The following is a 27,294-nucleotide window of genomic DNA, read 5'->3' on the forward strand; positions in this document are numbered from 1 at the left end:
ATAACAGCAGCTCACACACTCCATCATACAATTGTTTTATTGTTTTATTAATTATTGAAGAAACATGTTTGATCTTTTAGTTGCATCTAACTAAATCTGGCAAACATGTAATTAAACTTAGAATTAAATCCAAAATGTTTGGTTTAAGCATCGAGTTCCCTGTTTACAATCATCCTGTCTGATCGCCATTGTGAACAATGATAAAAAATACAGATGTTTAACAAAACTCACCACTTTTACCACTTACTGTAATGTGTTTTTATTAGATTATGACAGATTTCGCCATTAAAATGGCACATTTGTTTCATAAATCCTCCCCAGCTAAGTTGTAGAAACGCCAGGTTCTTCATGACTTCAGCAGTTTAAAGAAAATGAACAATTGAAGAACTTTGATTAAAAATATGACTCAATTTCAATCCATACATTCTATAGTTTTAGGATAGTGCAGTTTCCTGTTGGACCAACAAACAAAAATCTTTCATTTCAGACACACTGAACCACATTGTACACCTGGATAAGAGATCGTTATGACTTATTAGTAAAAATACAACATCGATGAATGCTTTAGGCTTTTTTCCATGTAAAATTACACAAGGACAACAATCTGTGCATCTTCTACTTTTAAGAAATAGTAAAATATTTCACTCTATTTCATTACTTGACAAAAAATCTGCATTTGATCTATTAAGAACTGGATTATGGGAGCTTTACAAAAATATAAAATGAAATTACTCAATAGGTTTGCTTCTCCTCACTTTAACAATAAATAAAACTATACTTGACTTTAGTTAATAATCATTATATATATGTTTTTATTCTAAGGTGACCTTAGTGTGTTTTTATTAATGCAAAATCTATATGATTATGAGTATTTACACTGTTAACATACATTTTTTTAAACATTTTTGTTCATTTTTTCTAAACGTTCTAATTAACTCTTTATTTCTAAAATGAGTTAAAAATATCTGTGTGGTTTCTATTAATGCTTGAAATAAACCAATAAATCAAATCAAGAAATGGTTAAATATACAGTATTTCCATGTATTTGTTTGCCTCATGTCATTACTTGAGTGCAGTCTTCCATTAAATTCCTCTGAAATGAGGTTTTCACAATAATAAGCACAGAACTAGCCACAATGTGAACAAACTGCAGGAGAATTTGTCTAATTGTGTTATCATAGAGTCCTATTTGTCAACACATTTGAAGCAACACATTCAAGTTTTTCACAAAAACACCTACAAGACTTGAATCTCTACTACAATCCAAACTTAGGTTTTTCTGTCCTGATATATAGTATATGTTAGAGACGTTTATTAACCAGCCAGACTCCAGGTTCCCGCCACACATGCAGGTGATAAATACAGATTTCTTTAGGCATTCATAAAAGTCCGTTCCCTTGATATCCTCTCAACGTGTTCTCTTCTAATAGCTTGTCTTTGCAGTGTTTATCTTAAAAGGGCACATGCTTTACCTCCAGCCCCGTTGCTGTTCTGACCTCTCATTTTTCACATTAGACGCTGGAGAGATTTGAAAACATTTAACAACACTGCGCCCGTGTTGTTGCTAAAACTTGCACGTGCCTCTTGTTGCAGAGCACCATGCTTAAAGCGGCATCAAGGGCCCTGTGTGGGCACGTTACTGTCGCTACACCAGTCCAGTCTGCATGTGGACGTGTAGAGGGTAGGGGTGGTAGACAAGAGGAGGCTGGGCCTGGGTTATGTAGTAGCTGTTGTATATCGGCTCCGTCATGTATGGGGCGGGCTGGTAGAAGCAGGTGACGTTGGCCGTGTTGGGAATGGCGTTCTGTTCTCCCAGCACTCGTAGAGCCAGGACGGTGATCATGTTAAGCGTCTGTCTCCTCTCGTGTCCCATCAGGCACACCGTGCTTTCGTCGATCACACGCCGCAGGGTCATCAAGTAGTCGTATTTGCTGGTCTCCTCACTGCCGATGAAGTGACACTGCAAATAGGCCTCTATCTTCCGCTGCTGCTCGCCCACGTCAGGAAAGTCAATGAAGAAGCGAGAGCACATGTAGCGCTCCAACGACTTGATCTCGGTCTCGCTCGCTGGCCTGAAGTTCCGAACCAGCAGGTCGCTGTACTTTAGCAGCCCGCCTCCTCGGATCTCCTCTGGGTTGTGGGTGGCGATGAGGCGATGGCGAAGGTGGTGCAAGGCCTGCTCAAAGTCTCCATACATGCATTCGGCTTCAACTGTAACGATGGGCTCCCCGGACGCCCCGAACCACGAGTTTGACTCACAACTGTTTGGACCAGCGTCTGCCAATTCCAGTCTACTAACATCTGCTTTAGGTTGGCAGGGTGCGTCTGCCGTCACTTCAGGAGGTCTGGTAGAGTGTGCTGGCTCCAGGTTCAGTTCTACAGCTTCACAGGAACCGGACCCATCTTGGGAGGAACAAGGGTCTGTAGGCAAGTCTGCACCCTCAAAGTTCTCTGATTTGGAGTTTGGTTTGATTGAATCACTAACTTGAGTTTCATTGGGTGACGGGGGTTTAGACTGAAGAGTTTTAGGTATTTCTATAGGAGGGAACAGCTGTGTTGTCAGGTCTGACAAGTCATTCAGGAGGAACCATTTGTCGGGCTTGCTGATCATCTTCCGAGACATTTTTCTTTGTAACTTTGGTGAAGGACAGTAATCGGGTTTGACGTCTTGCGTTGTGCTGCAGGTTTTTTTCGCCGGAGGAGGAAAGGAGAACTCCAGGTGTGGATCTGTTAGACTTTGGGCATTTTCAGTCCTGCAGATTACTGAGTCTACCTCTATTTTTTCTTGACAGCTGACTGCTCCTTGAGGCGGTGACTTCTCCAGCTGAGGAAGCTGTGGTTTACCCCCTTCCTCATTACAATGAGGCTTTAAACAAGCATGTGACGTTAGTGCATCCCTGGTATCATTGAGTTCTGTAAATTTGGGGGGTGATACTAGTGGATGATCACAGTTTAAGTATTCCTTCCCTTCTCCTTGTTTTTCACACATCTTAAACCCAACTGCGATGTTCTCCTCAAAACGAACATCCTCAATTCCATTAACCTTTTCTTCAGTTTGGTCCATCGCATTTTTCTTGGGTTCTAACACTTGCTCCACCTCAAGCTCCCCATTCATTGGCTCAATCTCGTCATGATGTTCTTTCTCAACCACTGACACTTCTTCCTCCTGGCATGGAGCTTCACCCGAGCCTGAGGAACCTTTTTCAACATCCTCTTTTGTATTTTGCGGGTTGTTTAGCTGCTCTTTCTGTCTATCCTCGTGTCGTTCTCTTTTTGATAGCTTTGCAGTGTTCAGCGCCAGCTTTCCTTCTTGTTTCCTCTCCATGACCCAGTAGGACTCCAGCATGCGGTCTAATATTATCTGAAAGGAATCCACGCTGAATTCAAACTGTCTGCGAAGGGAGCTGACAAACCGAAGCTCCACTGTTTTTGCCCGGTTGTTGGACAGCGAGATGAGGCTCCATCTGTCGTGTTCGTTGAAAACTTTGACCATCTTTTGGACGTACGCTTCCTTCATCGTGAGGCAGGTGATCTTCCGCCTGTTGACCCCATACGGCAGGAGGTCTCGCAGGCTGCTCAGAACTACCTCCTTAATCACCTGGAAGTCTTCCTGTCTGGGGAGCTCAACTCCGAAAATGATGTCCAAGTCTCTGTAGCCCAGGCCGTTGTCTCTCACCAGGATGTGACTGGCAGTCGCTCCGTTGAGACGGATGTCTTTAACCATGATGTCGCGCTCAACCAGCCGGTCCTTTACCACACGAATGATGTCTTTTGCTCTCACCTGCAGCGTGGGAAAATTCCCCCGTCCGTGAATAGGGATGACCTCAGTCAAGATTTTGTCGAGAGCCTGGATTTGCTCGACACTCAAGTTGTTGAACCTCTTCTCTGTTTGAAGCTCCATAGTCGCCTCCTGTCAAATAGAGATCTGATATTTATACTAAACCGTGATTAATGACTTAACCCCTTGACATCTATTGATGTGAATGAGCATCAAACCACCTCTGCTTCAAACATACTTTAATTTATCATCTACTTAAAGGCAAAAACAGAAGTAAAATTTTGTTTTTCATAGCTTTAAATAGATTCTGGTGTCAATGGGTTACATTTTTTACTTGAAGACTGACATTTTTATCTTTACACGGGCCATGATGAAAGTATATACTGAAAAATGAGGCTGTTCTTTGAGGACAGCCATTTTAACAGGTTCATATTTTGTAGTCTTTCCATAAAGTCCCACTCCAATTATGTTTTGGTGTATTTTAAAAGTGTTTTCCTTGTGGTCTTTTAATTTAGATTTTTAGGCTAAATCAAAAATCTGTTAATTTTCTGGCGGAGTTAGCCTGCCCTCATTTCCCATCATCCTTTTGTTTAAATTTTCTCTTCGCTGCTTTGCTTACAACCCCTCCTAACCCAAACATTACGGGTGCTACAAAATTTTGGCCAAAGTTTTGGCCCAGATGCCAGTTTGGATGAGAAAATTGAAGACGTACATGAACCTAATTGTCTACAGGTGGATGCATAACAATTCTCAGAGTAGGGAGCTTGTGTGGCTTGCCATTGTAGCTCCTACATAACACCTACAAGTTTTATCCTACTGCATTTTTTCATCTGCTACTCAATGATTCAAATAAAAAACACTAATATTATTAGGCATCATTTTCCCTTATATATGTCCTCCAAAATCAGAAAAATGCCACAAGAACATATTAAAAACACCATTTCCATTGGAGAGGGTCTTTAAATGCTGCCATTTTAGGATGTTAATCATTTTTAGTCATGTCTTCAGGCCTTTCTACAATCTGTTCGAACAAACGCAGGCAGAGCTGTTTTAGTCTTTCCTTGCGTCATTTTTTGATGGTCGTACAAGATAAACCGTGACTAATCTCTAGGTTAAATTTTTCCATTGTCATGTGATCCTGTGCTAGTTTAAGAGTGAGTCACTAGTCTGTCGTTCACCAGGTGAGAAGCATTACATCAACTTGGTAGACAGATCTATTACGGTTGAACGCCTTCACTCATATTTCAGTGCCTTTGCTTGTGTTGCTTTAAACTATAACTAAAACCAATTAAAAAAATATATTCCTGGGCCTCACAATTATTGACAAAATGGAGGAAGATTTTAAGCAATTGTACCAAATTTCTTTTGTTCAAAACTCTCAGAATAAACGCGAGAATAGAGAATAAATAGGAGAGAAAAAAAATCAATGTACGTCATCCCTTGTGACTCATTCAGGCAAAGGCAATGTCCACTTCCTATCCACTTGACAGAAAACAATATGCAGAATAATGCAGAAGAGCTTATAGGTGTGTGCCGAATGAACAAAAATTGCAAGATTTTCAGTAACCACTCTGCTTTTTGTCATATAAATTCAAATATTTATATTAAAGAGCTCTTATGTTTGGCAAAACACAATGATATGTAAAATAGTATCAACTTGATTTTCAGATCCACAAAAAACAAAAAAGTTAGACTTATTATGAACCACCAGTTTCTGTTGATGTGTTAAATGTGTGATTGCATGACAGAAGCTCCTCGTTAAGCTCATTTTTTTTTAAATAATTTGACTAATAAGAAAAATCAATGTCATTAATTTTATTTTTTGGCTTAATTCAAATGTTTGCTGTTCTTTTCAATGTAGCTGGACCATGTGGAGCTGGGCTAACATTACATGTGAGTGCATCACATCCCAGCTGCACTTTCTGCATCATCAGCCTGTTTGGGGGGTCAGTGTTGGGTGGGCATCAATGCAAATGCAGTCAGTGGCATGGCCCACAGCAGCCTCTAGTGAATCTGGGAGGTTACATCAGTTCGGTCCTGCAGCAGGACTGCTCCTCCACCACTTGGCTTCTTTATAGATAAGACTATATGAGTCATACAGCCAGTGAACAAAGCGCTACACGTTGGCTCCTTTGGATTTTTTGCATTTGAGCAAAATAGCACATGTCGACATGCATTAAAACGGCAAAATATTTAGTCAGTAAATCTGTGATATATTTTTTTATTATTATTATTACTATATTCCTCTGCACATTTATGATCTACAGCCATGCATTTTGCAGAGGTCACTTGTTTAGCCCCATTTGCATCATTTAAAATCCAACTCAAAAATGTTTAGCAGCACATATTTTTATAAACTAAAAAGATAATTTCAAAAAAATGAAAGTGAATAAATAAAATATTTCATAACATGTGTAACACTCACCTGGTTTGTTGTCAATTTAAAGCAGAGCAAAGATAAAAGACAATGAGAAGCAACGGGCTATCCAACAGGTTTATCCGACCCTGTTGGGGGTGTTGATGCTGAAGTTACCACGGACAGTTTCCCTTCAGCTCAGGAGCACTGTTTCCATGGCAATCTGGCATCACGAAATTTACTGTAAATCACGACGCCCGGTCACAACTCTCCAACGACCGAGGGACAAGTTGGAGATCACAAAAAACAAACGCAACTTCACAGTTTGGTAAAGTTTTTCACCCTTCTGCCGTTCTCGGTGGAGCTCAGCGATCTGACAGGCTGAGCCACCGGCGTGCCAACGCACTGCCGAGCTGTTGCGGGGTGAGCATCACATCAGACGGAGTGAGTCATCCTCTCTCCCCGCCGTGAACCGCACCGTAAATCTGATCATCAATCAGCCCGTTTCACCGCCCACCCCTCCGATTAACGCCACATTTTCCCCCTCTACCTCTCCATTCTGTGAGTGTGTTTCTCCGCTGACCTTTCTCTATTCCAAAACTACTAAAAGTCTTTTGATATTTGTTTTTATTATATATTTTTTGCCCTTTCATTCACATTTTGGGCGGAGCAAACGCGCTTGTGACGTTTTGACGGGGGAATGCCGAGGCCACGTGACAATGACGTAGTGGATATTTTGGTGAGACCAGGAAGTGCGGAAGAAGGCAAAACTCGAAGCCCAAAGAGCCGAACTTTCAGTGACAATTTAGCCTTTTTTCAGCGACGTGTCGCGGACTGCTTGTGAGTACGTGTTGGTGTGAGTGTTGAGCTTCCGAAGACCTGCTTTAAGATGCCGAGCATGGAAAGTATCCTTTAAAAAAGGCCGCTGTGGAGTGACTGTAATGCTGAAGCTAACCGAGCTCGCAGTTGTTTACGACAAGGCTAGCTAAATTTATGCTAAGCAACATATCAGGAACTGTTTTAAATGTCTCAAAAATAGACCGGATCTTGTTGTGGTATATTACTGAATTACTTAGTAATTTAAAAGTCATTTTAGGTGACAGTAAAGGGGACAGACCTGCGCTGAGGGCCTCGAAAGCGTCTTTGCTAATAGCTGAAAACAGTTTAACCCGGTTGCTTAACTTAGTCACTCGAACTAACAAACTAAAGAAAGTACAGAATAGGCTGTGGTTATGAAGTTAAAATAAGACTACTAAGACACATCAGAAATGTAATAATAATAATAATGCCTCCAAAAAAGGTTGAGGTTTTCACAATAAAATGTGAGCATTAAATCGTGCGTCGTTTGTTAATCTAAAGAGGCAATAAGAACAAATGAACCTAACAGCTAAATTTAAATAAAACTTAATGTTTAGATTGAACTGAGTAAATACAAGTTTTACACTAACGTAGGCTGACAAAATACTGAAGTAATTTAAAATGTCGTTTCAGTATCAGTAGTTTACATTTTGCTTCAAAAACATTTTCGTTTATTTTTTAAAACCAGATTTGACCAAATAAAGATAGAATGTTCATCATCAAAACTTTAATTATTTTTATTTTATTTTGCAGAGTAATTTTTCTAACAGAAAAATATAAAGAATTCCTTTAAAATGTAAAGGATTATTGGATTTGATTTATAAATGAACAGAAAAAAACTCGCACCAGCTGATGGCTGTGGTGTTTTCTCCATTCATTTTTTTCAATATTTATATTGGGAAATATAACAATCGAGAAATTCCATAAAAGCTTAGTTTACATCAGTAAATGTAACCAAATCTAAACAGTGATACATATTTTCAGGTTTTTGATTTCTTGTGGCAACAATGAACTTCCATTTACATTTTAAAAAATTAATAGCTGTAATCTAGATCCAAACTCACTCTTGTATTTTAAACAAGATTCTGGAGTTGTGAAATAGATTTTAAACTGAATCTTTTCATTCATCGTTTTAGATGTCTATTACAGCTCATTGGTGTGAATGTTTAAAGGACTTGTTGACAACTTCTAAGCCATCCTTAATCTTTTTTATCTGTCAAATCTGCCACTTGGTGTCCTGTGAAGCAAACCACTTGCTCTTTATTCAAACCTGAAAAACGCATTAGTACAAGTTTACTGAATTGACCCAGAAAATCAATACTATTACATTTTTGGTAAAATCAATATATATATATTTCACTCTCTATCCAACATTTCTACAAATTGAGATAAGTTGTTTAAAATGTGATTTTTTTTTTTTTTCCTCTAAATAATTTCAGATTAATATACCTTGTCTGACCATGTACATTTGTTGCCACTGTTTCAGTTATTTCAAAGTTGGTATAAAATATCCATTTAGGGTTGTAAAGCATTGAGTTTCAGATCAATAGCATTTTCCCCCTTGAAATAAACACATTTTCAGTCAAAATTGTGAATTTCATCATGTGCTTCTCCACCTTTCCTTAACTGCAACTATCAGAAAATCTTTTCAATTTAAAGTTTGCTGCCAAAGAACTCCAAAGAAATGCCAAAAAATGTGACAAAGAGGAAAAAGCAGAGAAGGCAAAAGTCAAAAAGGTGAGTTCTTATTTTACATGTGCATCACACAATGTTAGCTGCTGAGGGGTTTACAGAACTTACTTCCTCTGTTTGCAGGCCATCCAGAAGGGAAACATGGAAGTGGCAAGGATCCATGCAGAGAACGCCATCAGACAGAAGAACCAGTCTGTGAACTTCCTGAGGATGAGCGCTCGAGTAGACGCAGTGGCTGCAAGAGTCCAGACAGCAGTCACAATGAACCAGGTACTCGACTTTCACCAATCCAAGGATGAGGGGTTAAAGACCTAAATTATACAAACTTCTTTTTTTTTTTTTTACTGATTTCACTTTAACAGGTCACAAAGTCTATGGCTGGAGTAGTGAAAGGCATGGATGCCACCCTGAAGAGTATGAATCTTGAAAAGGTAGTCCTCTTAAAGGGGAATCAACGCCTTTGTGGTGAAGTCCTGAGTTCTAAAAACAAGGTTTCACCACGTTTGTCTGCTTTCAGATCTCAGCTCTCATGGACAAGTTTGAGCATCAGTTTGAAACTCTGGATGTCCAGACAGCCCAGATGGAGGACACCATGAGCAGCACCACCACACTCACAACACCACAGGTGACTTTTTTGCCACCTTTCTTATCATCCCATACTAAAGCTGCTTTGGCAATGACCTGTCATGTTGTTGTTTTTTTTGTTTTGTTTTTCAGAATCAAGTGGAGTCTTTGCTGCATGAAATGGCTGATGAAGCTGGGTAAGAATGTTACTGTCCTTTTGGTAGATGTGGGATTTGGAGTATTTTTGATGACTTTTTTTTGTTCTTCCTGTTTAGTTTGGATTTGAACATGGAGCTTCCTCAAGGACAGACGGGTTCAGTTGGTACCAGTGTGGCCTCCGCAGAACAGGTACGTCCTTATTTGAACATTAACCCTGAAAAATGTGTCTGTTTAAAAATAAACCCAAAATCCCATTGTGGCTTACCTCTGTTTTTTCTTGTCATCCTCTTACTCACTGACGTGTCTTGTCTTCATAGGACGAACTGTCTCAAAGGCTCGCCAAGCTCCGAGATCAGATGTAAAGATGGACTGGAGGGTTCTCCGTCGCTTGTACACTACCTGAATATTTCTCGCTTTTATTTACTTTTTCCTCTTCTCGTGACATCTCATGCATCTCTGACAAAGAGCAACTGTATAGATTTATTTTTTCTCTTCCAAATCGGTGATGGCCCATGTTAGTCTTCTATTCACAGCAACAAACAGTAGCAACTAAAAAATCTTCAATGTTTTTACAAAATGTCAGATCTAGAGGATATTCAGGTTTGCTTTATGGGTTGTGTAAATCGCGTTGGAGGAGTTGGTGTCCTTTGTGCAGCAGGCAGCAGTCACTGTGTGGTCAGTTTGGAGAATCAACAGATTTTAAAGGAACAGCAACCAACCAAAAGAACCACCAGAAGAGAGTCTTATCATATATTCAACTTTTAAAATTATTAAAAAAATAAGTTTTCTTACCACCATGTTACCTTGATTTGTGGCTGTTAACTGATGTTCTACTAAACTTTAAGTTTATTAAACAGCATGTCTTAACTGATAAGGGATTTAATTTGCAGTCCCTGTAAATACCTAGTGAAAAAGCACTTCAGTGTTAACATTCACAGTAAAATGTTAAACAATTCTAATAAAAACATATTGAGTTATTCGTTTTAAATACATAAAATATTGGCCCTCTGGTGGTCAAAAAGAACACTTACGTCTGTCAAATCTTTTCTTCTCCAGAATTCTGAAAACAATTTGGTTCCTAACTTCTGCATATACAATACTGACTACTTTTAAGTACTTCACAGTCCATTTCAAAAAAATGCTCTACATTTTTTACTGATTAAAACATTATCATTTAATTAAATTGATGCCTATTTAACTTAATCAAATTGTGATTTCAAAGGAAAGCCAGTTATCACATATTTTTCTTCTGTTTCACACATTTCTGGTGATAAAGTTTTGGACAGTTTTCTGTTCCCTTATTTTTCTATTCCTAGATTATGGAAAACTTCTCCCCTAAATGGTGAACTAACACCAACTTTTGTTTTCTTTGTGTCCATTGTTTTTGGACAGTCCTGGGAAGTTGGTTGGTTTCTCTTCTGTTGTCATTTACTCAGTAATGGGTCATCTTTTTGGAAGAAGGCTGTAGTTTGGGGATTGAGCTGTGATGGAACAATAAAGTTTTATGATATGTACATTGCCATTTATTTTCACTGACTGAAGTCTTAATTCAATTATTCTTTGTATGAGATATTGCTGAGTAATTAAAACATATGCAAGAGCACTAAACAGTACAAGCATTATTTAATGAACCTACCCTAAAATACTATCATTTATTACTGCTGAGGAGGCTACATTTTCCATGCCATGATCTTCGTTGTCCTTCAGTAAAATTACTCATGTCAGAAATCTCATTTAAGAGAACATTATCTGATACTGCACTGATTCTAACCGTGAGATAAGGGTTTGGGGTTCACGGCCATACTTTTATGAAAATTTTCCTTTATTTTGAAAGTAGAATTTCCGCTTTGAAACTTCCGGGATGGCATGCCTTCTACGCCCTCAAGTGGTAACAGAACATAGCAATAACCCAGCTTTTGTTCCAAATAAAGAAGGATAAATGTATCATTAAAAGTAGGACATGTTCTTTGATTTTAACGTAAAAACATTATTAGGTATTGGAAAAAAAGGTTGATCCAGATTTTTGCGCTGCACATCAAAACAATTAGACGTCTCATTCAATCTTTCACAATAAAAGGCAAACAAAGGAGGCTGCACTTTTTTTTTCCCACAAAAAAAGCTATTTGCTGTCTTTCAGATAATTAATCCCAATAATGATAAAAAGTGCCTAAAATAAATTAAATATAATTTGAATAAAACACTGTCTTCGGTTGATTAACATTTTTTTAAAACTTTGCAAAGATAGGTGGGTATGGCGAAGACTTAAACATAAAAAGTATACTTCCTCAAAGTATTATAACCCCCCAAAATACTTTTGTCAATCAATTTCTAGAAACATTTAAGAAGTTTCGTAACAAAAGTCCTCTGTTTAAATCTGATGTGATTATACTCATATGATTATACTTCATGCTAACGTTATTTTTACCCTCTGCATTGTCTTGTTAGGTTTTCTGTTTCTATGTCTAACTTAACAGTTTTGTCTACCCTTAGTCTTAAACCCCAAATGGGCATTTTTTCTCCAAAAAACAAATAATTACATATATTTTTTCGTATAGGTTGAAACACGATTTGAAGCCTGCTATTTTGAGACCCAATCAACTGCTAGTGCCTACTAGATCGAACACAGGGATAAATTTAACATTTTCTCATCATGTGACTTTTGGCGTAAACAGGAAGCAGCTGATCGTCACCGCACTGTCTGCTTTTAACGAGTAATGTGTGCAGCCGTTTTAACAAAAAGGAGCAAAAGCGGACGTCGAAAGTTGAATGATCAGTAATTAACGTATTTTGTCGTGGTAAGTGAAAGACTGCGTCTAATCTCAACCAATTTAGCCGCCTATTTGTGCTAAGCTATCGTTTTTTAGCCTACCTAGCATTAGCCTACGTGTTTACTTAAGGGAGAAAAAAAAGAGTTTTCCTAACTTAAAAAGGGACGTTTCTAGGTTTAAAAAGTCGATTTGGTTAAATCTGTTTGTGTTGAATCCCTTTTAAAGCCTTAATTTAATGTTAGCTCGACGCTTTTGTTTCTTTGGGGCAACTTAGTGATCGTGTTGGTGAAATTGTTTGTTCCGCAGACAGCTGCTGCAGTCAGACTGAAGTCATCTGACCTTCAGCTCCGAAAAAAACTCGTGTCTGCTGAGGGGGGATGTCAAACACAGCAATGAAGAAAAAGGTATGGATTCTTGTCGGTTTCCGATTAAATCAATGTTTAAAGATTAAAAATCGATGGGTTTAAATTAATTGATTTGTGATTTTAAGGATTTGTGTGAGGTTGATTTATCACATGATTTCTCTGGCCTGGCCTCCATAATCTTCTGCATTCTTATTTTTAGGTACTTCTGATGGGGAAAAGTGGGTCTGGAAAGACCAGTATGAGATCAATAATCTTTGCCAACTACATAGCTCGGGACACACGTCGCCTTGGAGCTACAAGTAAGTCCTCTGTATATTTTCAGAGTTTTTCTTTAAATCAATTGGTGGCAATGAAAAGTGCCTAACAGCTTTATTCTAACATTTTCAGTCCACCACTGTTTTTTTAATTTATTTTTATTTTGTTTGTGCTCCAATTTACTAGAATATAGTAAAATCTTTTCTCTTGACGTCTTATTTTCTTTTCTTCTTAGTTTCATTACCCATTGTTTTGTTTTAATTGTTGCACTACATTTTCATGTTTCAATGTCAAAGTTACTTAAACTAACTAAGTACTTAACTGAGTTAAATAAGTTAAAATGAATTTTGACAAATTTAATGTTTATGATGTCATGTTTTCATATCCTGTATGCATAAGTGTTAATGTGTCAATTTATGATTAAGAATAACAATTAAATTATTTACAAGTATATATGTATATAAGATTATGTATTTACCAATTAATGTCACGACTAATTATCCTAAGTGTGATATATCTGTGTATAGATGTACATATTTGCTGTTTGGTTTTATTTTTGTATTGATAGCTTGAAATAAACCATTTCCAAATCAAAGTCCCATTAGTTGTCCGGTGGGTGAAACTTGCTCTCCGCTTATGACCCTTTCCCAGTGGGAGCTGCAGACACAGCTGCGCTCGGGAACCATTTGGTGGTTTAAGCACTCAATCCAACCCTTTAAAGATTAGTGTCAAGTATCAGGCATTGGGTCCCATTCTTAGTCTTTTGCATGACTCGGCCATGGATTTGAACTCATAACCTTCCAGTTTCGGGGCGGACACCCCTCCACAGGGCCACTGAGCTGGTACCCATCCATTGACCTGTTTTAACTGCTCGTTCAGCATCGTCTTTGAGCAACATATTGGCCGGCGCATTAAACATACTATTTTAGAATTTAAATGTGAAAAGGATTTTTAAAAAACGTTATCTTATTAAAAGCAAGAATGTTTTCTTTATTGTACCTAAAGAACTGTATGTTTTAAATTCTGTTTTTTATACTTAACTTTTTCTTTATTATTCTTTTTATCATCTGTACAACATAAATTAACTTTGTCTTGTATTTTTTTCCCCTTTTTTTGTGTGGTCTTGTCATTTTGTTAATTGAACTTGTACATCTTCTCGTTATCTCCTCAATAGTTGATGTGGAACACTCCCATGTTCGCTTTCTTGGTAATCTAGTTCTAAACCTTTGGGATTGTGGAGGGTAAGTCTGTTTTTATTCTCTCTTGCTTTGACAATTCCTTTTGATGTTAACTTCTATTCTGCTCTGTAATGTCTTAGACAGGACACGTTTATGGAAAACTACTTCACCAGTCAGAGGGACAACATCTTCAGAAACGTCGAGGTTCTTATTTATGTATTCGACGTTGAGAGCCGCGAGCTGGAGAAAGACATGCACTACTATCAGTCGTGTCTGGAAGCCATTCTGCAGAACTCCTCTGATGCCAAAGTATTCTGTCTGGTGCACAAAATGGACCTGGTTCAGGAGGACCAGAGAGATTTGGTAAATGATTATCCACTTTGATTCTGTCTCAAATCCTTTATAGAAGCTTTAACCCCCTCTTTGCCTTCCAACTGCTCCCCCTAGTGGCAGATAATTCAGAAAAATCTTCTGCCTCTTTTGATTTCTATGTATTTGATCTAGCATTAGTTTTAAATCATATTTTTCCTGACACAATCCCCCTTGATTTTATTGTCCATACTTGGGACTGGCACCAGAAAGCTCTGGATTGCGCCCCCTTGTGGTTGCATTATGTTGTTCAAATTGCTTGGAAGTTCTGGCCAATCATAGTCGGACCAATATTTATGTAACTGACATGGAAAGAATGGAAAAAAGAAACAAATTAAACAAAATAAAAAACCTAATGACTTTTAATGTTTAGTTTTTCCCTCTTTATAACAGTATTTGTTAGTTGCCATAAAATCTTCTCCATAAGCTTTCATGATGCCCCAAACAGCCTCATTACAAAATTAGAACCTATAACGATTAGTAGAATTCAATACTTGCAGTATAAATTGTTTTTTCTTTTTATTTGAAACAGTAGCTGGCTACTTAATTTTGATTTCTGCTGTAGACAAAAGTTTGCAACATTTTATATTTTAAACCTTGATAAAAAAAATATTTTCCATTGATTTCTATGTTGATTGTGGTAATCCTAAAGTAAACAGAAGTGTTAATGATCTAAATCAACATTTTTTGTGTTGACCACTTTTTCTTTTTTGATAAACAGATTTTTTATAGTTAAGGTGCAGATTCATATCAAACTATTAATATTTGAGTTTTTATTATTTTGATTTCAGTTGGTAAAAATCAGCTGTGAATAGATGCATGTTTTTGTGACTTTCTATCATTTTTTTTACCTTTTTAAAAGTATAATTAATAGCTACTGATGAGGAAAATGTTTTAACAGAGGAACTAAACTGACTTTTCTTAACATTTTTAGTCACCGTTCAGCCGTCAGTTTTTCCTTTTTTCTGTCTACAGATTTTCAAGGAGCGAGAAGAAGATCTCAAACGGCTTTCCAGACCTTTGGCTTGCACGTGTTTCAGAACATCAATCTGGGATGAAACTTTATATAAGGTTGTGTATCAGACGGGCAGCATGTTTAATAGATTCTTAAAAAATTATAATGTTGTGACGTACTCGTCTTATCATTTCACGGCAGGCCTGGTCCAGCATCGTGTACCAGCTCATCCCAAACGTCCAGCAGCTGGAGACAAACCTGAGAAACTTTGCTCAGATCATAGAAGCAGATGAAGTCCTCCTGTTTGAGAGAGCCACTTTTCTGGTGAGAACATCTATTTTTTATATGCAGCTACAGAAAATGTGGATGTGGAAGTCATTTGTTATTTCTTCAAAACATGCAGGTTATTTCCCATTATCAGTGCAAAGAGCAGCGTGATGCTCACAGATTTGAGAAGATCAGCAATATTATCAAACAGTTCAAACTCAGTTGCAGGTAAGTTCCTTTATTAATCATCTATCAGCTTTTAAAAAACCTCACTAATTTGTTTATTTACTCTTTCTTCCAGTAAACTTGCAGCCTCCTTTCAGAGCATGGAGGTGAGGAACTCTAACTTTGCTGCTTTCATCGACGTCTTCACCTCAAACACATACGTCATGGTCATCATGTCCGACCCCTCCATTCGTAAGTACTCCTCTTTAGTAAACCCACTGATGAGTGCTACTTCTAATAACGCAGCACCGCCTGTTTTTATTTTTCAGCGTCTGCAGCCACTCTCATCAATATCCGTAATGCTAGGAAACACTTTGAGAAGTTGGAGCGGGTGGATGGACCCAAGCACAGCCTGCACATGCGGATGCGCTAGCCCCTTTGCTTCACTGCCTCAGCCAATCAGTTGACAGACGGAGCGCAGACGGCATGCCACGGTCCTGCAGCTCCCACAAATACGAGCAGCGTTTCTTCTTTATCCTCACATCCAATCAGTCGTCATGGGAAAAAAATATTTTAGTTTAATTTTTAGTTTATCGGAAGTGTTTCAATGAGAAAAAAAGTGCTCTAACTTGATATATTAAAGAAAGAAAGTTGTGTTTACTACATAGGTGACTATCTATGCTGTTTTATTTTTCTTTCTTTAAAAAAAAAAAAAAAAAACCTCTGGAATTGTTCACTCCATGCAGGGATTTTTACAATTCCTAAAATGAATCACAAACCTGTTTTTAACAGAACATTTCCCTCATTTTTGTTGACGGATACAAGGCTCACTCCACTTTTGCAGACCTGCCTCGGCACATTAGGTAGCATGTTACAGCACAATCAGTTATTATGTCAGTTTTCAAAGATGGACAGCTTTATTTTCAATATAATTGTCCAATTCTAAATAAAAGTCAAAACCGTTTACTCTTAAACAAGTTTAGATGTTAATCTCTTAGTGTGTAATCCTCAATATTTTTATTTGATTCTGATTTTTTTTTTCTTCTATTAAGCTGTGATTATTTTGGAGGAAACAAATGCTTCAATAAAGATCAACTCATTTTTTTTTTTGTTTTAATGTTGTTATAGAAAGAGTGAACTTTGTAGCATGGTATGCAACTGCAAAACCAAAAACTCTTCAGTGGTACAATTTGTCAGGCCTTCAGTGAAGCCGATAATTTCCAGAAGTACTTTAGATTAGTTTTTGGTCATGAGCTGATGAAAAGGGGAGGATTTGGTTTGAAAAGGTGGACTTTGGTTATTGGAGATCTTTCGAGACGCATCCCCTCCGTTTCAATTGAAATCACACATTCTAGCACAAAAATGAAACTGTTAATTCAATTTTAAAAAAATGAAGGGGATGCTACAACACTTGAAATAAAAGTATTCTGCTTGATTTTTTTTTTTTTTTTTTTTTTTTACAAAATAAAGCCAATGAAGGGATTTTTTTAAAATTTTCTAAACAATGAACTAGTTTACATCTTTTTTTCCATCTTTTATTTTCATCATATTAATGATGCTATAGTTTGAGTTAGGAATCTTAATTCTCAAGTTATGTGTTGGATAAATAAAGATTTACAATAAAAACATTTCACCTTTGAACAAAACTATCAAAATCTTGATACTTTTTTTTTTTAAAGACTCCATGTGAACTTCTGTGCAGTGAAGAAAATACTTTAGGCTTACAAGGCAAGACAAGGCTTGGGAAGCTATGAAACGAAAATAAATTCGTGCTCTGTTTGTTAGATCGCTCAGAATTTGTTGTTGAACTTGATCGTGTCAGATTTTTTTTTTTTTTTTGTCTATAATAAAGACTGACACTGCATTTATTCGTGTTGTAAAGAGGCAATGCTTTGCTTATGTAATTTGAAACGCTCCACTCTGTAAGGGGCTGTAAGAGATATACATCCTTTCTCCCGCCCCCCTTTATTAAAGCCAGAGCTGCTGCTGGGCAGGCATTGTTCCAGCTGCTCTTATCAAACCAGCTCATGTGCTTGAGTTGCATCCTGGAATGCAAAAGCTGAAATGACTGGAAAATCCCCAGTCCTCTTTAGAGGGAGTTCACACACAATAAATGGGAGAAACTTTGGAGGAGAAACATGAAGCCACCCCCTTCCCACTATCCTGAATATGACTAAACCAAATTCAAATTGGAATACCTGTAACAGAAATTAAAAACTGTCGTTTGAAAAGATAGAAAAAATAATAATTGAGGCCGCATGGTGGCGTAGTGGTTAGCGCTCTCACCTCCCTGCGAGAAGGCCTGGTTTGAATCTTGTCAAGGACCTTCCTGTGTGGAATTTTCATGTTCTCCCTGTGCATTATGGGCTTCCTCACACAGTCCAAAAACACGCTTCGTAGGTCAATTGGTGACTAAAGAAAGAGTGTTGAGGGCCGACCTCGTGCTGGTTTTCCAGAAATTCTCCCCCATCTGCTGCTTACTACCTGGATCAGGTGTGTTTAGCCAATAGGGAGCTTCAGTGGTAGGTTGGTTGGAAAACAGGTTGAATTCATACACCTCTGCTCTAAAGTGTCCGTGTGTATAATAGTAGCAGGGACATACCCCAGCAACACCGTGACCCCAGAAGGGATATAACTGGTTAGGAAAATGGATTAAAAAAAAAGATTTAGTTTTTGTGAAAAAAGTAGATTATTTTTTTCCTCCCATAAAGCATCCAAACTATCAGAAGAGTTTAAACAAAAAGCAAAAAAATTCTACACCAAAGACTACACTAAAGATTCTACACCAACATGGTCGTTTTTATATTATTAAAATGAGAAAAAGGATGAAGGTACACATAATGATAAAAAAAAATACATTCTGTGGAGTTTTTTTCTTGCGTTTTTAATTTAAGTTAATCTGCTGCATCAGGGTGTATTTTATTTTGAAAGGAACTTGTTTGTGCTGCTGTCAAAAGTCAAATAAATAAATAAATAAATAAAAATGAAATATAAAGAAAAAAATTAATACTGTCACAATAGTATGTTTTTGAAAGCTACATTTTTATAAATGAGTAGCTCGATAGTCAAAAGGACATAAATAAATTGTATTTTCCAAAACAGGAAGAGGGATTTTGTGGCTCTACCTCGTTATTTAGACAGTAAGAAACTGGACCAAATGGCTCTTTCAGTGTTAAAGGAAAAAAAAAGAAAAAACACTGGAAACAAATCACCTGCCATCACACCTGAGATTTCATTGTCCCAAGAGTGCCAGCAGGAGACGGTGTACAGAAACAGAGCGCGACATGCGACGTGTTCAGGGAACTGAATCCCTCTGCTGACAAAAGCGAACATCATGTTTACAGACAACCCAAAAAAACGGTGGCATCCATCGATTTCAGAGCACCTGTGACATGGTGGTTGATTTTATTCAACCAAAACTGACATCTGAACGAACTTAAGGAGTTTTTTGTGTTTTCACTCTTCAGCTTGTTTGTTTTTTGTTCTGAAGACACACAGATATTCGTAGAGTGAATTTGAAAGGGTGTTTCTTTAGTCCCCAGTAAGCAGTTTTAGGTCTCATGCTTACAGATCAGTTTGAAGGGTCAGCGTCTGTGTCGTCGTTTGCTTCTGCACTATAATCAGTCATTACCTGCTGCTCCAGCAGCGTCACACGCTGTTTAAGTCGCTGCTGAGTGTGTGTGTAATCGTTCAGCAAGCGGGCAAAACGAGTCTGAAGGGTGTCCAGGGAGGTCTCCAGCCTCTCCACCTTCTCCTCCGCGTCCTCCTTCTGGAGCCCGCCGCTGTCTGCGCTCTCGTCCAGAAGACCCTCCTTCTTCAGGATCTCCCGGCCCCTCTCCTCCAGCACTGTCTTTGCATCCGGATACTCTATCACCGCCTCCATCAAGTCATCTTTGGAGAGGCAGAAGAGGTCCGAATATCCCAGGCTGCGGATGTTTGCAGTCCGACGGTTTCCCATTTTACTCCCTTTTATATTCAGAATGCTGATTTCCCCAAAGCAGCTGCCAGAGGTGAGGAGGGCGTATTGTGTGACTCCATCGTCGGCCACAACAGCCAACTTCCCCTCTTTGATGATATACATCTCTTTACCAATGTCTCCCTTCCTGCAGATGTAGTCCCCCGGACTGAAAACTTGCTGGCGCAGTTTAAGAACCAGTTCCACCAGAAGTCCGGCCTCACAGTCTTTAAAAATTCGCACTTTCTTCAGGGTCTCCAAGTGCACATTGATCGCAATCTCAGCCCGCAGTTTGTTGGGCAAGTTCTTGAGCACTTCCTGTTCATCTACGGCTTTTTTGTTGGTCCATAAGTAGTCGAACCATTTAATGACGCGGGTCTCCAGTTCTCTGCTGACTTTGCGGAAGTGCATGTAGTGTTTTATGGCGTCAATGCGAGCCTGGAACTCGGCACGAGTGGCATTCATGTTGGCAATCATGGAGCCTACATTTCCAACGATAGTTGCAAAGATCAACACTCCAACAAGGAAGTCAAAGACGACAAAAAGGTATTCTTCATCTCGCACAGGCGGCGGCATCTCCCCAATAGTGGTGAGGGTCAAAGTCGACCAGTAAAGACAGTAGACGTACGTCTCGGATAAGGTGGTGAACCCAGGTTTGGAGATATTTGGGAACACCCAGGTGTCTGTGCCGAACCCCAAAGACTTGGATATAGCGTAGTAGATGCAGGCATTCCAGTGAATGATGACTAGAATGTAAAGCACCAAGTTGCAGATGCGGAAGATGTTGGGGTAGTTGGTGCGGGTCTCGGTGCGGTCAAAGAATTCAAACATGCGTGGGAAGCGCAGCAGGCGGTTGAAGCGCAGCTGCGGGGTGTGGATACCGGTGGCAATGTAGCCCAGGTCGGTTGGCAGGATGGAGGCCACGTCCAGCTTGAACTGCAGTGTTCGGACATAGCTGTCTCTTAGCTTGATGTGGTCCTTCACCAGCAGTCCTTGTTCCAGGAAACCTGAGACGGCACAAACAAAAAGAAAAGAAAACATTTAGTCATGCAATAAAAAGAAATGTTGTTAGGCATTTCCGAGTGCCAGCAGCTCTTCGCTAATGTGGCTGACCGGCAACTATTGATGACATCATCAAGTGGGAGTAACATCCAAATTCAAAGACACTATTTTTCCATAACTCTCTGTTTGGAGAGGTATTGAATTATTATACTATGGCAACCACTCTCACCAATGAGGAGTGAGATTATTGAAAGTTTACACCCCTACTACTTGAACGTGGGCTCTGTCAATCAAACATTTTTGACATGAGACCACCTACTTTTATTGAGGCATAGATTGGCCAGTTTATAACTTGAACTATGTAAAAAATGAAGAAAAATTAGAATTCGCAAGACTGTGTTAAAAAAAGGTATCACAGATACCTGACTAACAGCTGTTTATTTCTCTACAAACGTATTTGAGAATTTTGTCTTCTTGGTAACAGCGGGTACTTCCTGTTTGGAAAGCGAGGAGGGAGGGGTCACTGAGTCCAGTTCTCATATACAGTCAATAGTCCAAACCTTTTTAGCTTCCTTTCTTTAAGAAAAATGACCAAAAACCAGCAAATTTACCCCAAAATTTAATTATATATATATATATGTAATAAATTGTAACTTTGAGATTTTATCTGAAAGTTACACTCCTGAATAGAAAAAAAATAAATCTGGTAGTAAATGTAAAAGACATTATAAAACAAACTTCTAGGCTTGTTTTTATGAAAGAAGCATATAGTTTTTAACATTACTCTGAATAAACATACTTCTTTTTAAGGGACAGCAGAGGTTGTTTAGTTAAAATAAGATCTTTTGAGGTTGATCTCCTAATGCTGATCACGCAGGTGACTTTTCAAAACTGAAGTGTAAAACCAGAATAGTAATAACTGAACCTATTATATCTAATTTAATAACAGTTAAATGTAACAAACAGTAAAACTGAATGGTGGTGTAAACCTTTGAGGTAAAATTACAATGAAATATGGCCTGTATTCTACTGTTTCCCTGTTGTAACGTACTATACTCTACTGTAACGCAAAGTGGGAGAGAATATTATAGTATTGTGTTGTATTTATGATGTAACTTGCATTTCAATATGGAACAGGTAAACCAACTGAATGGTTGTAATCTTAAAATAATTAAATCAAGTTAGACAATAGCTGAACTGGACCATCCTGGCTTCCATAGATCCATTTCATCAATTGTATGTTGCTGCTGAGCAGTCACACGTTTTTATTTCAGTTGTTACATATATTTTCCCATATACTCTTTCATTTTTCACAGTAATTTGCCACTGCAATGCCACATTTTAAATTAATTATCACATTATTTTATTTTTTTGTTTGTTTTTTAAAGAGGAAAGGCTGCTTTTACCTGTGCGAAGTCGTACAATAGTGTCCAGTATGTACACAGTATCAGAAATATAGTCCAGGACCAGCCAGCAGATAAAAAATGTCACTTGGAGTTTGTCAAAGCACGCCCTGAGAATATGAAAAGAGAAAAACCTTAGAGCACCAGAGGCTGCAGGGTTCCAGCTGACCACAGGTAAACCGTCTGATTGACTTTACCTTGCAACCACAACAAACCAGTTGTAGAGCACTGCGATGCTGATGACCAGTAACCAGCGGTAGTAAGCGTCATCGGAGGGGGACACCACAAACAAACCCCACCTTTTTCTGAAAGCAATAGATGAAAATAAGTCAACAAAGAGATTTTTACAGTTACTGAACTGACCATTGCAGGTTTTTAAGGATATTTGAGGGCAACATTGAATCAGCAGTAACTACAGCTCTGGAACCAACACAGGAGGAGCAGAGTCAAAGATAAACTTGCTTTTATTTGTTCAGGAAAGCCTCCCTGTCGCCTTGGTAGCACTTTATCCCAAAGCTTTTTAAGCTCTTGCTCTGGTGTGCGTCAAAGATACGCTTTAATGGTTGAGGGGCTGCTGCCAGGAATACCTGAAGATCCCTTTGGCATTGTTGCCATTGACGTCTGGTTGCGTGTTGCTGTTGCGACTGGGGGCGGTTTTCAGCTCAGGGCCACGGAAGCGCTCCAGGAAAGAGTCTGGTCGTTCTTCCTCTTCTAACAGACTCCTGTGTGCCCACTCCCTCAGTCTCACCACCAGATTGACTAGTCTGCAACAGAACCAAAGAAAACATCACTTTGATTGTGGAGAGGTCTGAACACATCAGAAATAGGAATACATAGGGTCAAAATTAGTTTGACAAACATGTTTTCAAAGCTACACGTTACAGGAAAATATTTTATGCATTGTTGTAAATTTCAGCTGAATAGATGCCCTGATTGGTCCGAGCTTTACCTGGAGATGGCTCCACTTCTTTGGAAAGAGTTTCTTGAACCATTTCGGTCCAGAGCAGCAACTCTTTGCAGCTCAGAGGATGTGTCATCCCAGACAGATGGTACCCTGCATGCATGAGTGAAAAACCAAGCGTTGTAATGAGGTAATTTTATTTATTTTCCCCTACAAGAAAATGAAAAAGTGAATTTCTTACCTGCTCAGAATACTCTCGGATCTCTCAATCTCTTCTTCTACGGTTGTCTTCACCGACAGGTTATGGGGCGAGCGGTCTCTGTCCGCCACCTGGCCAGTCATCCTCAAGTCTGACAATGAGAACAGGAGCTAAAACCAAAGTTCGGCTTCCATCCATTCAACCCATGTCGGAATAGGGAGTGATGAGCGTGTTGTGCTGCGGCGCTGAAGCAGGAGGAGGGAAAGTGTTTATGGTGCATATGTCAGGTTGGAGTCAGGGGATAAGGGACAAATGGGAGTGTCTGACAGTACATCACACCAGAGGTGGTGGCCTGGTTGCTGTGGTGACAGAAGCAACTAAAAAAAAAAAAACCAGACTGTTCTGAGCCGTTAACACATCGATTTTGAACGTTTCTGCATCTTAATCTTTGTGTTTCGGAATTTTTTTCTAATTTGTTTTTGCACCATTAAACAAAATAACAGCTTAAAAAAGAATCGATACAGCTCCAGCTTTAAATACAAATGAGTATGAGCCATTTTCCTAAGATTGCTCATTTTGATAGTCAGCTTTTTCTTTACCTTCTTTGAGTTTAAATAAACTTTGATATTTTTTTTTATTTAAATTTAAAGTTTAAGTACTATATTTTAGAGTAAACTTAAAGCATTTGATCGCAAAATGACAAAAACATTCAAAAGTAACATATTTTAGGTTAGGTTACGGCTCAAAATCATTTTACCTGTGTTTTTTTTTTTTTTTTTTTTTTTGTAGACTTAAAGTTTTTGGACTGAATTTGTCAATAAAAACAGGATTCCAATTTTTTTTTGCACATCGTCCAAGAAGATGAACTTTTCTCCAATGATGTTGGCACAATTTACTTTGTGTCTTGCTTTTTTTTTCTTGTACTGAGTATATATTTGGTTTTTTTATGCGTTTATTTTTGGGGCTTTTTTCACACACTTCTCACTTTCACAATTTCTTCTTGTTGCTTTAAGTAAAAACTGACATTGGAAAGATGGAATCTGACGAATCTTTAGGAAAATCCTAAACTATTCATCAGAATCAGTCCACACACACACACTCCCTTCCCTGTGGTGCGTACTGATGACAAGCTGTTTGGACAACTGTTACCTGTGTGTGACTAATTGGTGGATCATTAACAAAAACACATGCACAGTCAGGCTGCAGCTCTGCAGCTCAGTGAGCCAATCAGCAGCACTCCCGCAGGAGCTCCATCGCTTTGGAAACCAACATGCTGAGTAAGGGCAAAAGGTGTCATTACATCACAGTGGATGCTGGACTGAAAAAAAAAGAAAGTCTTTGTGTTTCATGAATAATTAATTCAGTCACAATATCAGCCAAGTGTCTGATAAATATAACATGAATTACATTTTTAAACATATAAAAATATATTTCGTTTAATCAAAATAGGTGTTATGTAATGGGGCTTTTTCTTGCAACATTTTGAACTACATCTTTTGATGTTCCATGAAAGAAAATACATCTAGAAACCTTCTCAGCTGTTTGACACATTTCTCCTCTTACCTTTTAAATTCAAAAAGTGTGCAGAAAAAAATCCTCACAGCAACATAACAAAAGACCGCCTGGAGCAAGTTTCTGCTCGCCGCTCCATCCTCCTGATTGTACAGAAAAATCAAAAGTCTTGTCTTGTAACATTTAACCATGGAAGTAGAGCGTGCTCCTCTCTGTACGAGCACATGGTCCACCTGCTCCTCAGATGAGAGTAGGAGGCAGGTAGTATTTTTTTCCCCAAAGGGGCGGGATCTAAAGAGGTTGAAGAGTCCAGATGTCGGTTTTAGATGGAGGAGTCTTCAGGGAAAACCCCATAGTCAGGGCCTTCCTCCTGCACACTTTGACTGAATGATAGTGAGAAAAATGTTGAATTGCATCTAACTTGTTTGATATTGTAATGATGTTCAGGTTTAGGTTTTTGAAAATGTTTTAAAAGATAAAAAACAAGCTTTTTCAGCCAGTATAAAGATTCGAGGAGATTCATTGATATTGGGTTGTATGGGTTCAGTTGTCTGATCTTAGGCTGGGAAAACATTTGAGCTCATTAAAGCTAAAGTAAATCAGATTAATAGATAGGTAACGTATGTGTCCTGTGACTCTCTGAAGAATACTAAACATCACTGGCATGCTCATTAAGGCTGTGAGATAAGAAATACATATTTTCATTCCTGTGTTACCAGTTCTCGTACAGTCACTCATATGAGCAAGAAATCCATTGAAAACTGTTTTGAGGCTGCTCTGATTTTACAAAAAAATAAATAAATAAAAATGTTCCAACAAGATTTTACCCGTGAAGCCTGAAGGTGTTAGTATCATGGTTTGGGATTGCTTCTTGTTTCAGCTTTTTTTTTATTTGTTACATCTATTACCTAAGTATATTTGAATACAGGGCCAATCAACATCTCTGCCAGGTGCGTTCACTGAGCTCTGGATCTTAGATCATTAGCGGAACCTAAACAGCTCTCCATGCCATCCATGATGCTGATCTACCGTTCCACCACATCCCAAAGGTGATCTATTGGGTTGAAATCATTGTCGTGTTCAAGAAACCAGGATATATCTAAATGCATTGCTGCCATGTGATTGGCTGATTGGAAAGTTGCTTTAATGAGCAGTTGGACAGGTGTACCTAATAAAGTCGCCAGTGAGTCTAAGCCTCTTTTGGATACTTTACTGGGCTAGTACGCCTGCTGATGAATTATGTTATTTCTGTCTTCATATTTAAGGCATTTTTCTCTTTTCTTTCTACAAAAAAGAATTCAAACATCTTCTTTTTTAAGTTTATGTTGTAAACACACTAATTCATAAATATGAAAACATTTTATTCATAAACCTGTGGAGCTTTAAAAGGATTTACATTTTCAATTTAGCCAGAACATGAAAAACTGGATGGTGAGTGAGACCGAAACTCACAAGACTTCAAATGTAAATGAGATTCGTACCAGTGAACAGGAAACTGCAACCTGTCACTGAGGTCCCTGCTGCTCTAATGTTGACAAATAGCTCTGGTAATCAAACATAGCGTGAACTGTAAAACAAGAGCTGGATTTATGATGAGAAAAAAGGAAGAATGGCAACAGAAACTGATTAGAGAAAGGAGAAGTAGTAAAATATACAGCCATACCATAAAGCATAAATGTATTTTTTTTTTAATTAAACTTTGAGTCCCATAACGTTTTATTGTTGTTAATGCCAATGTATATCTGATTTACATTTACTGCTGGACTAACTCAGAATTGTTTTACATATAATCTAAATGATTTCACTGAAAACATAAACCTAATTACATTTTTCCAACATTTTGAGAAGGCTTTTAGCAGAACTAGAACCAATAAATGCATCATTGAGCACATTTTGACCTCTTCTCCCCTCTCTGTGCAAACAAATCTCTTTATAGTATCAGATTTTCTTTAGCCCCAAACAAACAAGTTTATTCACAAAGTTACACTTCAATAGTTATGTTGTTTTATATATATATGTGTGTGTGTGCGCGCAGATTTTTTTTCTTGCTTTCTATGTTCCAACTTTGTTGTATGTTATTTTTAATAATGTGTAGAAATCAATATATATATATATTATAGTGTATTTCTGAGTTAAAAAGAAATACCTTGTTTAATTTTTTACCTGTGATGACATTATATAATCTTGATGTCAGAAAATGTCGTACTGGTTTTAAGTTAGGTCATCCACAGAAGGGCAGCAGGGAGGAGTCCATTGTCCTCACGTTCAGTTTTTTTTTCTTTTTTTGGGGTTTGGTGCTTAGAATTTACACCGCGTTTCATTTATTTGTTCAAATGTTTTGTGTTCAAGGTGTTTTTGGCTATAAGGAAGTGCAGCGTATTCTCATTTCCTAAGAAAACATATTGCTGCAGTGGATGCAGTTTATTAGGCTAGAAATAATGCCGTGAAGGTTTCGTTTGTTTACTCTACTACAGAGAACCATTTGTTTTAAAAAAACAGAAAAGTATGAAAATGGCAGTAACTAAAAGTGTGACCATTAATCTACATTACTGTAAATTGAACTTTGATTTTACAGATGACAAATTCACACATT

At 38.1% G+C, this 27,294-nt stretch overlaps 4 protein-coding genes across 4 annotated transcripts; 2 read left to right on the top strand and 2 right to left on the bottom strand.

The window, feature by feature from the left end:
• Positions 1 to 6: 6 nt before the first annotated feature.
• Positions 7 to 6,728, bottom strand: LOC112142595. Its single transcript, XM_024266065.2, has 2 exons — positions 6,204 to 6,728; positions 7 to 3,910 (listed from the first exon to the last, which is right to left on the bottom strand). Exon 2 carries the CDS (start codon positions 3,899 to 3,901, stop codon positions 1,646 to 1,648), a length of 2,256 nt encoding a protein of 751 aa, XP_024121833.1. The 5' UTR covers positions 3,902 to 3,910; positions 6,204 to 6,728; the 3' UTR covers positions 7 to 1,645.
• A 117-nt stretch (positions 6,729 to 6,845) lies between these two features.
• Positions 6,846 to 10,933, top strand: chmp1b (chromatin modifying protein 1B). Its single transcript, XM_024266066.2, has 8 exons — positions 6,846 to 7,039; positions 8,632 to 8,729; positions 8,808 to 8,954; positions 9,047 to 9,115; positions 9,202 to 9,309; positions 9,402 to 9,445; positions 9,524 to 9,596; positions 9,725 to 10,933. The coding sequence occupies exons 1-8, from the start codon at positions 7,024 to 7,026 to the stop codon at positions 9,767 to 9,769; spliced, it is 600 nt and encodes a 199-aa protein (XP_024121834.1). The 5' UTR covers positions 6,846 to 7,023; the 3' UTR covers positions 9,770 to 10,933.
• A 1,107-nt stretch (positions 10,934 to 12,040) lies between these two features.
• Positions 12,041 to 17,378, top strand: rraga (Ras-related GTP binding A). The gene is made up of 10 exons (XM_024266348.2): positions 12,041 to 12,202; positions 12,482 to 12,579; positions 12,740 to 12,839; positions 13,970 to 14,036; positions 14,114 to 14,336; positions 15,318 to 15,413; positions 15,499 to 15,621; positions 15,701 to 15,792; positions 15,866 to 15,981; positions 16,059 to 17,378. The coding sequence occupies exons 2-10, from the start codon at positions 12,553 to 12,555 to the stop codon at positions 16,160 to 16,162; spliced, it is 948 nt and encodes a 315-aa protein (XP_024122116.1). The 5' UTR covers positions 12,041 to 12,202; positions 12,482 to 12,552; the 3' UTR covers positions 16,163 to 17,378.
• Positions 17,379 to 18,691: 1,313 nt separating this feature from the next.
• cnga2b (cyclic nucleotide gated channel subunit alpha 2b) lies at positions 18,692 to 27,215 on the bottom strand. The gene is made up of 6 exons (XM_024266347.2): positions 23,232 to 27,215; positions 23,039 to 23,143; positions 22,677 to 22,853; positions 22,287 to 22,394; positions 22,093 to 22,199; positions 18,692 to 20,691 (listed from the first exon to the last, which is right to left on the bottom strand). The coding sequence occupies exons 1-6, from the start codon at positions 23,330 to 23,332 to the stop codon at positions 19,301 to 19,303; spliced, it is 1,989 nt and encodes a 662-aa protein (XP_024122115.1). The 5' UTR covers positions 23,333 to 27,215; the 3' UTR covers positions 18,692 to 19,300.
• Positions 27,216 to 27,294: the final 79 nt, after the last annotated feature.

This window comes from Oryzias melastigma, linkage group LG14 (genome assembly GCF_002922805.2).
Source record: "Oryzias melastigma strain HK-1 linkage group LG14, ASM292280v2, whole genome shotgun sequence".
In the NCBI taxonomy this organism is placed as follows: domain Eukaryota; kingdom Metazoa; phylum Chordata; class Actinopteri; order Beloniformes; family Adrianichthyidae; genus Oryzias; species Oryzias melastigma.

Bases quoted from the DNA above. Each gene is read 5' to 3' on its own strand.
- LOC112142595 (XM_024266065.2), bottom strand. From the start codon at position 3,901: ATGGAGCTTCAAACAGAGAAGAGGTTCAACAACTTGAGTGTCGAGCAA.
- chmp1b (XM_024266066.2), top strand. The intron at 8,730-8,807 runs GTGAGTTCTTAT...CTCTGTTTGCAG, and splicing joins AGAAGGCAAAAGTCAAAAAG to GCCATCCAGAAGGGAAACAT. The intron at 9,597-9,724 runs GTACGTCCTTAT...TTGTCTTCATAG, and splicing joins GTGTGGCCTCCGCAGAACAG to GACGAACTGTCTCAAAGGCT.
- rraga (XM_024266348.2), top strand. From the start codon at position 12,553: ATGTCAAACACAGCAATGAAGAAAAAG. The intron at 15,793-15,865 runs GTAAGTTCCTTT...TCTTTCTTCCAG, and splicing joins CAGTTCAAACTCAGTTGCAG to TAAACTTGCAGCCTCCTTTC. The intron at 15,982-16,058 runs GTAAGTACTCCT...TTTATTTTTCAG, and splicing joins CATGTCCGACCCCTCCATTC to CGTCTGCAGCCACTCTCATC.
- cnga2b (XM_024266347.2), bottom strand. From the start codon at position 23,332: ATGACTGGCCAGGTGGCGGACAGAGACCGCTCGCCCCATAACCTGTCG. The intron at 23,144-23,231 runs GTAAGAAATTCA...TCATGCATGCAG, and splicing joins TCCGAGAGTATTCTGAGCAG to GGTACCATCTGTCTGGGATG. The intron at 22,200-22,286 runs GTAAAGTCAATC...TCATATTCTCAG, and splicing joins TGGTTTGTTGTGGTTGCAAG to GGCGTGCTTTGACAAACTCC.